Raw genomic sequence first — 12,660 nt, forward strand, 5'->3', positions numbered from 1 at the left:
GAGCGATGCAGCCAAGGCCGGGGGTGGCCTCGTGTCCCGGTGCGGGCCCGGGGGACATGGCCGGGGCCCGGGGACCCGTGGAAGCTCTGCACAGGGATGGGCAGCCCCACCACGCTGCGTGGGGCAGGAGGCTGTGTCCTTGGGGGCAGAAGGAGATGGGGGTGGTGGCAGCCCCCGTCCCGCCCGGAGCGGAACCGTGCTGTTGTCACCCCACTTGAATACCAAAAGTATTGGTTTTGTTAAAACCCTGAAAGTTTGAAAATAGGGTGTTGGACCGTGTCCCGGGCAAAGGCAGAGTGGGAACAAGGGGATTTGGTTTTAACCCCCAGCGTGACACGAGTTTCACGAGTGCAATTAAACAGCTTCAGCTGGGTGCTGAATAAACCACGACAAACCCCAAACTCACTAGTTTGGATGAGAACACTTTAAATAAATTCACGCGCAGGATCATCCAGGGACCTAAACCAACTTCTCTGGGCGAACTTCGAAGCTTCCTTCGTGCCAGGAGAGCTGCAGCCAGCGAGCTTGGCATCCTGCGGTGACAGGGAGGGGGAGTCCACCCAACACCCAGGCTATAAACGATCCCTGAGTCAGTTTTCACTGTGGGCACACACCACGGCAACGCTGACATTTCCAGCTCTTCCCCATTAATCCCTTTTTTAAACCTGATTCTACTTAACCAGCTGCTTCTCCCACTAACAGATGTCCATCAAAGGCAGCGAAAAACAAGCAATAAATAACTTGACGATAGCTTATCTACCATCAAATTGGGGATCTCCACCCTGCAGGTGGGGGAAGATCAAGGCGTCACCGCGCACTTTATAAGGTCAGAAAAAGAGTCGCATATCGGCTCGTCCCATCCACGGGAACGTTAAGCAATATCGCCCCGAACACGCGCTTCCCGCATCAAAGCGCCGGGCGCAGTGATATTCCGAGAAGGCCCTGGCCAAACAGACGTGAGGGTTGATATTCCTCTTCCTTTGCTCCATAGGAAGGCTGAAAAGTTGCCTATTTCCAATGGGATAACAACTCCCATTTTGGTTTTAAGCCCTCGGGTTTGAGGCTGGATTGAAGAGAGGGGTCAGCTTGGTGTGGTCGCTCTTCTGAGACCCTCCGTAAAGAGAGAGGGCTTAAAATGAGGGGATTTGGTCAAAGCCCCGCCAGTCTGCGCGATCCCTCCGGTCTCCGTTTAGCCTCACGGATGGTGCCTTTCACGCAGGTTTAGCCAAACTCTGCAGCAAAAACGCAGGAGATCAGGGCTTGAATTACAGACCCTTTAGCCCTTTTCTTACAATCCGCCCCCAAATTCCCCTCCTGAGAAGTGTGGTTAATTACCGAGGGTGGAGCCCCGATACACGCCTGATACCGTGCATTTCTGCGGGTGTTTGCTTTGGCCCCACAGGGGAGGGAAGATAACAGCTTTTGTTTCTTATCTCCTCTGTTTTTCTGCCTCCTTTGTGTCTTTGTGTCATGTCTCCATTATGGTGATTAAATAAACTGTGTTCAAAAAGCGTTCCAGGTCGGGTTTCCATGGCGTTTCCAGCTCATGATTTATTTTCAGGGACCCCTTGCTCATGCAATTCCAGAGTCTCCTGTGCCCTGAGGGCAGGACAGGAAAACTACAGACCCACGAAATGAGACCGTCACCATCCTCCCTTTGCCTCCCGTTGCCATTTGGCATGGCTGGATTTGGATGTGGATGTGGATTTGAGGAGTGGGGAGCAACTGCAAGGGAAAGGCACAAGAGAAATGACCCTTGAGGTTGCAGGGCGCGAGTGGGCAAAACCCTGCACCCACTCCAGACGACACCAAGGCCCAAGAGGCTAAAAAGGCCTGGAACAAGGACACAATGACCTCCGTGGTGCCAGCTCGGTACCTCCTGAGCACAAACCCCTCTTGTCCCATGTCTTCGGCCACCACACCCCACAGCTTTTAAAACCACAGCCCAGACATCGCCTGGCTTCATCCAGAAGCCACGTCAGCCCGAGCTGGAGACGGCTTCATGCCCAGCCGACGGGCAGGAGCGAGGTGACGGAGGAAGCCACGCCGGCAGCATGCCGCCGCAGGGAAACACGCCAGGGGAAGGACAGAAACCTCCTTTACGGAGGGGCTGCTCCGTGATGAATAGCACCATCAGCGCAGATAGAGGAGGGGGTGGACCTCCCCATCTATATAAGGCAAAACCCGCTAAGCCGTTAGTCTTGGAGCTGCGAGGTCTAGGCGGGGTAAGGAGCAGTGGGATTTTATTGCCCTCTTATTCATCAGCCAGCTTCGGGGGTGGTGGGGGGAGGCTGCAGACTGTGCGCTGCCCCATCAGCCCCGCCAGGACATCCGTTGTGACCCTGTACACACCCCTACCAAGTGCTGCATCCCAAAATCGGAATTAAAAGGCCCCGCTGGGAGTCAGCTGGGCACACCGGGCAAGGCGTTATCCTCACGACACTGTACATCCACGGTGACACGAGTGTCACCTCAGCACGGGCATGGGGACAGCATCTCCCACCCCCGGGTGCTGCTCATCGCCTGCTGTTGTGGTTTCCTCCTCCAGGACCAGCCTGAGGATGAGGAATCTCCTCTTTGCCATGTTCTTGGCTTGCGGTAAGTGCCCCGCTTTCACCGGGCTGGGCTGGGATCTCCTCTGCATGGCAAAAAGAGACATAGAAACCCAGAGTCTTTGTGGACAATTCAGGTTTTTGTTTCAATTTTGCAGTTTAACGCTTCTTGTAGCATTGGAGTAGTCCTAGAGGTCTTTGTGACAGTGAATCTTTGGGATGCACAGATCCCTGTTTATTTTAAGAGGCCCTGGAGCCTGTGGTCACCTGCTTTCTTGCCTGTTCCAAGCCCAGGGCTGATGCTGACGATGCCGGTTGCAGGGTACAACCTGCATATCCCGTACACAGACCAAGAGTATCTTCTGCCAGCCCAAATCACATAGCGGCAGAAACCAGATGTAATCCCAAGGAGGTTTTCGGGGGGGCTTCTCATGGTCCCCATGCCAGAAAGCATGTCATTCCAGCAACTCCAGGCTCAATTCCTCGGAATGCTGCCTGCTTCCTCGCTCCGTACCGGTGTGAGCCCATCCCTCTGCCCCTCCGCAGGGCTGCTGCCAGCTCACGGCAGCGTCTTGGAGCTGGAGCGGATGATCAAGTCGGCCACAGGGAAAAGTGCCCTGCTTTCCTACAGCTGGTACGGGTGTTTCTGCGGCATCGGGGGCAGTGGGACCCCGGTGGACTCCACCGACCGGTGAGTACCTGGGAAAGCATCACCACTCGCCGCCCTGGCGCAGGGTGTGCCGCGGGTCCCTAACAAGCTCCTGGCTGGCAATCTGCCAGCGCTGGTGTGCTCTCAGAGGGGGTTCTGCACCACTCGTTTGCTGCCTTGTCAGCCTCCTTCCTGGTCACCTTAAATTTGAGGCTGGACCTTCCTTTAGCTGGGGGCAGAAGTTGGTGACAGTGTCTCGCTCAGGTGCTGCCATGCCCACGACTGCTGCTACAGGAAGCTGAGAGAGGCCAAGTGCAGACCACTGATAACCCCTTACCGCTTCGACATCTCCGATGGGGATATCGTCTGCGGTGAGTACCGCTGAGCCGGGGGATCCCACAGGGGTCCCACCGCTCCCCACCACACCCCAGCAGGGTGCACAGAAGGGCATCCCCCTCCCCGGGGATGAAACAAGCCTGATGCCTGGCCGGGTGCGTATGGGAGGATGCGGCGTATGATAAACCCAAGGGATGCAGGCAGGTTGGAAAGGATGAGCGCTGCGGCATGCTTCTTCATGAGCTTCCCCTGGGCAGCTCCAGGCATGGGGGGTGCTCCAAGGGGAGCCCATGGCCGGCACCAGCTGGAAACGCCACCGCAGAGCGCCGTGGTTTTTCCCCGCAGGTGACGAGCAGAGCTGGTGCAAGAGAGAGACCTGCCTATGCGACAAGGCGGTGGCATCCTGCTTCGCCAGCGCTTTGCCTTCCTACAATCAAGCCTACCGCTTCTATTTCAAGCTGAAATGCCGAGGGGATAAACTCCAGTGCTGAGGAGGAGAAACCTGCGCCCAAATTTGCAGATTTTGACTGGCTTTTCCCATTGCTATGGCAAGAAAAGCCTGAGGTGGGGCTCAGATGGAGCCAGCAAGGCTCCCCACAAGGTGATGCACGGGGTGAGGGAGGGCGCACGCACACATTACGGGTGCAGATCCCCCAGTCCCAAGGAAGACACGTCAGCTTCCATTTTTGTGGCCTTCCTCTTTTCTCTCTTGATTTCATTTCCCAGCAAAGATAATGAAATAAAAAGTATTCAAAATGATTCTCCGTGGTGTTTTTCTCAGAGATGGAGGCACCACGACAGGTGAGTGGGCTGCTGAGTCTGGGGAGCACTTTCACATCTCCTGCCTTAGCCACACCATCTGCCTGACACCCCAATATTTCCCCAGTACCCACAGCAGCCTGAAAAAGCTGAAGGCCCTGTAATTTGCTGATCTGTCCCGCTGCAGAGCAATATTACTGCTGCTGGATCCCCCAGCCTCAGAGGAACATTTTAGAGACAAATAAATGCCACCAAGTAAAACTCCCTGGGGTTTGTCAATAAAATAATTCCCCAGTGATGAGTCCTGGGGGCAGTTGGGTTTTTTGGCTTCCCCCAACATCCCTTCCTGCGAGCTGAACTCACTTCTATAGCTAAAACACAGTGGCGCACTAAGGGGCTGGTGAGATAAAGCCGAAAGGTGTTTTTACATGGAATAATGGAATTGGGAGCCAATCTTGAGACCCTCCTGTCACACTTCCTCACGTAAAAACGGTGCCCAAAATTAAAGCTAAAGGATAGTTACCTGCAGAGGAGGGAAGATTTCAAAGCCTCGTCAATCCCAAGGTTGATGCTATTTTAGGAGGGCGGTTAAGGTAGTGACTAAATGCTTGCTCCGTCAGGGATGAGTTCTGCAGTGAGAAAGTGGAAAAATCGTAGAGAGAAATAAAGGGAAGTTGCATTCATTCACCCCAAAACATCCATTTTGCTTCATTCACCTCCCACGGCGGGGAGTGCTTAATCACCCTGTATTGCGTAACCCCGTTTTTCTGGGAACAGCACGTTTACAGGTGCTTTTGCTGTTGCCCATATACTTTTCCCAAAGAACCAATATTATATGACCACTGGAAAACCCCGAACCTGCTTTGTTGCTGGCTGCTGAGATGCAAAAGCTGACTTGGGGCTCTTAATCCCCCCCAGTATGACACCATAGTGCTGGGGAGGGCAGAGCAAAAGGCCCTTGGGCATCTCCAGCTGAGGGCAGAGAGCGTTGGCTTCCTCCTCAGGCTGGAAATGACACTGCATTGCTGGCTCGTCCCACCCAGCTCCAGCTCCCACGTGCGGGGTACAGAGCTGGGGGCTGTGGGGATTTCTTGCATTCCTGTAAAGGGGAAGGATGTCGCCTTCTCCTTTGCAGAAAAGCCCAGTCAGCAAGATTTGGGTAACACAAGTATCTGACAGCGGGGAGCAAACCCTATATAAAGCAAGCCCTGACAGCTGCGGGGCCCTGCGAGCAAGCAGTGGCTTTCCCAAGGTAAGCGGAGATGGAAGAATGCTTTTCCTCCCTTTCCTACTTTAACCCAAAGCTGCAGCACAAGTGGGAAGCTAGGTCCATGCCGGGAAGCGGGAGCAAAGGAGAGGGTACCTGAGATGCCAGCCCGGCGGCAGAGCAGTGGGGTGCAGCCCTCAAGGGCTGATCATTCCTCTGACTTTTCCTTCTTTCCCTTCTTTTTGCTTTTGCCCACCCCTCCACCATCCGCTTCCCATCCCCAACGCAGCATCGCCTCATCTGCCCTGACCCCGGAGGTGGGGAGCATCTCTGCCCCTGGATCAGGGGGTAAGTAAAAATAGAAGTGGTTGATATAACGGGAAAATGGTTTGGTTTCCTCTCCCAGGGCTGTCAGAAAGATGAACTCCCTCCTCGCCTTCGCTGTGCTGTTTGCTTGGGGTAAGTGTCCTCACTAGCACCCGTCCAACAGCTCTCCGTGAGGTTGTACCCATGGAAATTAGGACCAGGCTGGTGATTTCTTAACCTTTCCCCATCATCACCTCTCCCAAACACGCAACAACTCTCCTGCACCAAGCTGGGAACAAATTTCCTCTCCGTTGCATCTACTCGTTCGTAAGACATCATCAGCCTGATACCAGTTTGGGGGCTGGGGATGCTGCTGGGAGCCGGGCGGCAGCATGAGCCCCGCTGATTTTCCCCCACAGGCTTTTCCCCAGCTCGTGGGAGCCTCTGGGAGCTGCAGAAGATGATCAAGGAGGTGACAGGGAAGAATGCCTTGCTGCATTACTCCTCCTACGGCTGCTACTGCGGCCTGGGAGGCAAAGGGCAGCCCAAGGATGCCACAGACAGGTAAGCACCCACTTCAAGATCTCCCTGCCTGAGCGTTTCCTTGCACAGTTTCAAATCTGGGGGTAAGGGGGGAAAAACTTTCAACCCCTAAAGCCTTGAGCTCCTGTACAGATGCTGCCAGCTGCACGATACCTGCTACAACAACCTCCTGAGCTACCGCTGCAATGCCAAGGTGCAGGGCTACCGGTACGGCAGGCACGGCGGCAGCCCCTTCTGCCGTAAGTAGAACGCTGGCAATGGTGGTGTCACCCTCCCAACACAAACCGTGGCTCACCCCAGCCCCTCTCTGCCTTGCAGGAGAGGGTTCCTGGTGCGCTCGGCTCTCCTGCCAGTGTGACCGCAGCCTGGCCCTTTGCCTGAAGCGAAGCATCGGGAGCTACAACAAACTCTACCGCTTCTACCCCAAGTACTGGTGCTGGTGATGGGGTGGGAGCACACATGGGGTGCTGCATTCCATTGCCTCTGTCCCTGCCTGCACAGACCACATTAGTGCTGCTGTAAATTCAATCAGCTTGAAAATAAACAGTGTGTGTAAGCCACCTTGGTTGTCTGTGAGCGGCGGAGAAAGAAAACCCCATAAATACTCAGCATCATCCTCCCAAAACTTTCCAAAACTCTGTCTCGGCCCCTGCGTCACTCCGGGCTGCAGCCCACAGGGAGAGGGGGGGTTGGCCGGCAAGGGAAGGGGCGTAGCATAAAGCATTTTTGGGACAGACGAGTCATTTCAGTGCTTCCAGTTCAGCCACGGAGGACGGACTGGCTGGCAGCGAAGAATCGGAGCGGGAGCGATCCCCCGGTGAGCGACTCCCACCCTCGCCCCACTGCTGTCATGGGGTGGTTGCATTGCTGCTGCGGACACAAAAATACGAGGAGGGGGGCGGTGGGAAGTCTGGAAGAAGTAGAGGTGTTGCTTTCTGCTGTTTTCCATGCTGGTAGATAAAGTGTCATTGCTTCCAGGGAAAAATTCCGCTGGGAAGGCACAGCCCCAGGGGAAAGAGCTGCAGAGCCACTGCAAAGCGATGCTGTGGGCACCAAAAGCATCAGGACGGGAGGTGGGAGACGCGGGGGTGGTGGGACAGCTTCTGAAAGCGTCTGCTGTTGGCCAAGAAACAGTAGCACAGGCGCAAGGGGGCACAGCTGCCTTCCTCCCTCCAAATTTTGGGGTGATTTAAGCTGATTTCAGAAGGACAAGGTTTGCAGGGCAGTGCCTGTCCACTGTCCACGCTGCCCGGCTGAGTCTTGCCTCTGCTTCTCCTCCCAGGCTCGGGTGAGAGGAAGATGAAGGTCCTGCTGATGCTGGCAGTGCTGTTTGCCTGGAGTAAGTTCCCTGACCCTCGGGTGGGAGCCCAGCTACAGCCCCACACAGATGTGGGTAGCATCCCCAAACCCCCGTGCACTCCACAGGGAGACTCCTTGCAAAGCCTTCCTCTCCCCCCAGGTTCCCTGGGCCTCGTTTCTGCAGATAACTTGCAAAAAAATCCCATTTTCTGGTCATTCCAGGTGTGTTTACAGCCCATGGGAAGCACCCACGGACATTCGCGCCAGGACTGGAGGGAAGCACCGTAGGAAATCTGACTGCCCACAGTTGCTACTCGAGATGGGGTGGCAGTAGCACATCGAAGGCTTCAGTGGACCGGTATAGGCAACGCGGACCATGAGGGTTAACGCTGGCCCTGGGGTAACCCCAGGGCTTGTGAGCACTCTCTGAAGCTTTGCAAAAGGCAGAGCAGGTGCTGGGCCTGGGAAGGGAACAGGTTTTAGGGAAGGGGGAAGTGAGGCAGCATGCAGCCCTAATTCTAGGCCTGAAGTCAGTAGGGTCCTGCCAGCAACAACTGCCTGAAGTCAAGGGGGCAGCACCAGAGGAGAGGGAGGGTCACAAAGCCAGGAGGCACCAGGGCTCTTGGAGCCGGACAGGGTTTGCATGGGAAAGCAGAGAGGCTTGGCATGGGAACGGGCTGGAAAGAGCAGCTTCTGGGTGCTGCAGAGCAGGAGGAGGATGCGAATGCGGCTGGCTCTTCCCAGGCGGCTTGTGGAGCCCGTTTCAGGTAGGTTAGAAGCATCGGGTGCTGTATTTTGGATGAGGCCAGGCTCTCCCCCTCACTGCAGGTGCTGCCTGCTGCGTGCCTGCTGCTACGCCAGGCTGGCTGCGCGGCGCTGCCGCCTGGGACCCATCCAGCCGCTCTCCGTGCCCCGGGCAGCGATCCCCACCTGCAGTAAGTCCCTGCAGTCGCGGTTCGGAATGCCTCTTTCCAGACCGTCTCCCTCCTCTTCCTTTCTTTTGGAGGAAGATCTTCCGAAAAGGAAGGTCTCAGATGTGCCGTCTCTCCGGTCCCCGCAGGATCCGGGACCTGGTGCCAGCGAGGTGCCTGCCGATGCGAGCGGGCAGCCCAGCTTTGCCGCATACGCAGCCAGAGGCTGCTCCGGCCTCGCAGCAAATGTCGGGGACGAGGCAGGAGGTGTTGAAGCACAAGGGCTCTTGGCAAAACCACCTCCAGGCCGATAAGCAAAGGGATGGCACAGTGCTGGAAGCATTTCCCAGCCCGGCTTGGTCCTTGGGGTTTTTTGGCTTCGACACGAGGACAACCACCCTCTCGTGGAGCTGCGTCATGATACACTGGATCTGAGGAGGGAGAGCAGCGCAGATGCAATGTTTCAGCACAGAAAAACAAGGGTGGGGTGGACACCTGCACCTCGTCGCTGCAATGGGCGAGATGGAAACCAGCGCAAGCCTCTTCGCTGACACTCATTTCCCCTTGGCTCGAGCTCCCAGCACAGCCTGTCAGCTCCCTCTGCTCTTTGCTTCACTGCAGATTCTCTTCTGTTGCTCCAAAATAAAACCCGAGAGCACTAAACATCGGTCTCAGTGTGACGTGACTCAGCTGATCCCAGCGACCACCCCTTGCAGCCGGCAAGGAGAAGCTAACCTCTTAGCTAGGTTTCCCATTGGAACAGCCAGAAAAAAATAAATTCCAGAGGCGAGCAGCAGAGTTGAGAGCCCAGTTCGAACACCACCTCCGAAGCCTGCCAGCCCGTGGGTTAGCACCCCATGCAGGACTACTTGTGTTTGTCAGCAACATTTCCAACTGACTTAGGAGCTCACCTCTGCCCAGTTCAGGCCCGGTTTCACACAGCACGGGGAGATACACGTGGCTGGAATTAAAAAGCCCCTTCTACCCATGTGAATTTTTACGGTTAGCCCAGCAGCAGCTGGACTCAAAGGTCAATGCACAAATAAGCCAAGCGCGGAGCAAGCTGCAGGGCAGGGAGGCGATTTATAACGCTGCTGCCCGGCTGCCTGCCTTGCCCACCAGCATCATCCCCTTTCTTGCAGGAGAGGGAGAAGTCAGTCCACGCCACCTGAGAAGGGATGCACCCCTGAACTGCTCTCCGCCTTAACCCTGAGCCTTCAGGCTCCCAAAATCTGCGATCATCCCGAGACAGAGAAATCAAAGGTGGTGCAAAGGGCTGTGGGCAGGCAGGCCGCTGCGGGAGGGCCGGGCGCTGGCAAGCTTCGCTGCGATGGGGTGGCCACGACCTTGGCTCTTGCCTCATGCACAGAGCGGAGCAAAACATGTTTCTCACCAGAAAAGAATGTTTTGGCCCAATTTTGCAATAACCCCGAGCACATCCCCTAGGAAAAGGCAGTTCAGACTGTGACTGCTTCCTCTCACTCCCATCAAGCATCCCCACAGCACAGGGTCCCTGCCCTGCAGCCTGATTCAGCAGGGGTGACCCCCTGGGAGGTCTCAGCCCTGCAAATCCCAAAGGAACAAGGAAATGTAGTCCCAGGAACAGCAACAAAATGCTGTTTCCCCAGAGGTTGATGCCCTGGGCATCAGCAGCTGTAATTCCCACCCTGGCTTGTCCCAGAGTTGAAGTCAACGGCACCAGGAAATATCCAAACTGTTTCCCTTTGGCTCTAAGCCAGGCATCAGGCGCAACTATCCTCCTCCTCCAGGAGCACTGAGTCCCAGGGAGGCGACGAAGGAGCGGGCAGCCCTTCGCCCAACAGCTGCTGTTTGCAACGCATAAATCAAGGATCAGATCCGTGATGGGATGAGAGAGGGGTGATCAGTCAGACAGCTTGCAGGCTGTGAGCTTAAACACACTCTCTGTTTAAATCCTGGGTGAATTTTAACTTTCTATGTATTTTTCTGCTCAAACACCCGGCTGTATAAATCCCTTCATAGGCAGTTCCGAGTGCCAACGTGTTGGTCCAGGTACCGCACCCCCTTGGTACACTGCAATAAATCAGGCTGAAGAAAGTTGTGTTTTACGTAGGGTGGAAGAGAAACAAACCCCACGTCCTCCCAGGAGGTGTTTGGCCCCGGAGAGGGCATTATTTCACACCTGGAAAAGATATACTGCAAACCTGCTGCAGGTAGAGAAGTGGGGGGAGACGAGTCCCTCACCTGGAAGCTCAGCCAGTTTGAGACACAAAAGTATACCATATTCCCCAGGGATAAAAACAGGCTATGGACCCAGAAATTATGGAATTATGGCAAGCCCCAGTTCAGCTAATTAACCCATTGCCATCCCAGGGTTCTGCTGAGATTTACACGGAGAGCTGAGGAGGCAAATAGCTCGTGCTGGGAGTGGGGAAGAGATTTTGCTGAGGCCCTGACCCAAGTTCCTCTTTCTCACCATCTCTATGATTTCCACGCAGGTCGCATCCTTGTTCCCTGCCTCAGTTTCCCTCTTGGCGACAGGGGGATTTCCTCCCCCTGGCCTGCGGTGGGGTTCTCTAAAAGCAGCGCAGAGCACAAGGCACCTGCCACTGCTGCCAGATGAAAACTGTTGATATGATTCTTTAGCATCACCTATTTAATTAGGCTTTCTCTCCAAGCAAACAATGCAACCATCCTCTTTCTTGACCCTTTCATTATACACCACTTGCATTTTTTTCTCCCCTTCCCCTGCTGCTTGCCTTATTCTGCTTCCACGGAACGGTGCACTAGACACCTTGTGCATGAGCATCGCTTGCTCTGTTTTGAGAGGGAGACTGTGAGCAGCGCCCTGGGCACATGGGGAAAGCGATGGAGCATCCCCATATTCAAGGAGCATCTGGGCACTGACAAGCTCCCGCTGATGAGAAAACCAGTGTACGGGGTCTTTGCTCAGTCCTACCTTTAGCTGCAGCCTGTTCAGGAGGATCTTCCTCAGCTCGTGGTGCTGTATCTCGCCCGATTTGTTAAGTCAGAAGCGGTGGATGCTTTGCACTGGCTGTATTTTCCCTGCCTGGGTAAGTCATGATAGAAACAGTCAGATACAGAATGGTATTTTCTAACCAAGACATCAAAAAACTAACAGTCATCCAGGAACACGGCGGTTCCCGTTCTCCCTCAGGTTTTTCCAGTCTTTTCCAGGAGGTATTGGGATGCTGAGATACCCGGAGCCATGCACCAACCCAACCCCGGTCTGCCCCACTCATCCCAGCCCACCATCACCTCCCCTGCAAAGGGCTCCCCCAGCACAGGGCACCCCACAATGCCGAGAGGCTCGTGCACACAGCCGGACCGGTATGGCGAGGATTGTCAATATTTGCCCACTTCGGGTTCTCCAAAGGAGAGGCCCCGCCGAGTGGGGACACGGTGGCTATAAAAGGTGTGAGGCGGCCCCTCGGGCTCACTCAAACACCAGAGCTGCCACTGCCAGACATGAAGCTCTTCTTGCTGCTCCTCTGCCGTGAGTACCGCACACCCCAGCTCTCACCCCGCCCGACAAGGCGATGGGGAAAGCTCAGTGCTCATAGTTTCTCTCCATAAACCTGGGGAGGGTGAAAACGTGCATTTTTGCTATGGGAGGGAGGGACAAAAGGCTGCTTTTCTGACGCTCCTAACACCCCATCTCCAGTCGCAGGGCTGGCTCCCGCTGACTGCAATGTGGTTCAGTTCGGTTCCATGATTAAGCACAAGACTGGGAAATCACCGCTCTCCTACAACGGCTACGGCTGCTACTGCGGCTTGGGGGGATCCAAACAGCCGCTGGATGCAACCGACTGGTAAGTCAGGATGGTGAAGGTGGAACAGGTTCCCCCAGCTCTCCCTGACTCCCTCTGTCTCTGTGCAGCCCAGGGAATGCTCCTGGGAGCCGAAACAGCAATGCAAAAATCATTGCTCATTCTGGACACTTCTTTAAAAGCGGTTTAGTAGCAGTAGGTGATGGGAATGGCGCACGTGAGCGTTTTGGGCAGAACTGCATTGAGATCCAACCACCACCTGGGCTAATTGAACGCAGCCATTAAGTGATTAGCGATGAGAAAGCAATTGTTGTGGTTTAACTCCGGC

At 55.3% G+C, this 12,660-nt stretch overlaps 3 protein-coding genes across 3 annotated transcripts; all 3 read left to right on the forward strand.

Moving 5' to 3' along the window:
• Window positions 1-2,561: 2,561 nt before the first annotated feature.
• Window positions 2,562-4,028, forward strand: LOC104505489 (phospholipase A2, membrane associated-like). The gene is made up of 4 exons (XM_010149534.1): window positions 2,562-2,598; window positions 3,099-3,243; window positions 3,466-3,572; window positions 3,883-4,028. Exons 1-4 carry the CDS (start codon window positions 2,562-2,564, stop codon window positions 4,026-4,028), a joined length of 435 nt encoding a protein of 144 aa, XP_010147836.1.
• Window positions 4,029-5,922: 1,894 nt separating this feature from the next.
• On the forward strand, window positions 5,923-6,795 carry LOC104505544 (basic phospholipase A2 VRV-PL-VIIIa-like). Its single transcript, XM_010149536.1, has 4 exons — window positions 5,923-5,962; window positions 6,229-6,373; window positions 6,485-6,591; window positions 6,671-6,795. Exons 1-4 carry the CDS (start codon window positions 5,923-5,925, stop codon window positions 6,793-6,795), a joined length of 417 nt encoding a protein of 138 aa, XP_010147838.1.
• An 856-nt stretch (window positions 6,796-7,651) lies between these two features.
• On the forward strand, window positions 7,652-12,549 carry LOC104508061 (phospholipase A2, membrane associated-like; the record flags this gene model as incomplete). The annotated part of the gene is made up of 6 exons (XM_010149537.1): window positions 7,652-7,691; window positions 7,874-8,009; window positions 8,480-8,586; window positions 8,712-8,822; window positions 12,233-12,374; window positions 12,443-12,549. Coding segments are annotated over exons 1-6 (643 nt in total), but the record flags the coding sequence as incomplete, so codon positions are not given.
• Between the last annotated feature and the right edge of the window lie 111 nt (window positions 12,550-12,660).

The sequence above is a fragment of the Eurypyga helias genome, unplaced genomic scaffold, assembly GCF_000690775.1.
Source record: "Eurypyga helias isolate BGI_N326 unplaced genomic scaffold, ASM69077v1 Scaffold39513, whole genome shotgun sequence".
NCBI lineage: Eukaryota > Metazoa > Chordata > Aves > Eurypygiformes > Eurypygidae > Eurypyga > Eurypyga helias.

Bases quoted from the DNA above. Each gene is read 5' to 3' on its own strand.
- LOC104505489 (XM_010149534.1), top strand. From the start codon at position 2,562: ATGAGGAATCTCCTCTTTGCCATGTTCTTGGCTTGCG. The intron at 2,599-3,098 runs GTAAGTGCCCCG...GCCCCTCCGCAG, and splicing joins TGCCATGTTCTTGGCTTGCG to GGCTGCTGCCAGCTCACGGC. The intron at 3,573-3,882 runs GTGAGTACCGCT...TTTTCCCCGCAG, and splicing joins CGATGGGGATATCGTCTGCG to GTGACGAGCAGAGCTGGTGC.
- LOC104505544 (XM_010149536.1), top strand. From the start codon at position 5,923: ATGAACTCCCTCCTCGCCTTCGCTGTGCTGTTTGCTTGGG. The intron at 5,963-6,228 runs GTAAGTGTCCTC...TTTCCCCCACAG, and splicing joins CGCTGTGCTGTTTGCTTGGG to GCTTTTCCCCAGCTCGTGGG. The intron at 6,592-6,670 runs GTAAGTAGAACG...TCTGCCTTGCAG, and splicing joins CGGCGGCAGCCCCTTCTGCC to GAGAGGGTTCCTGGTGCGCT.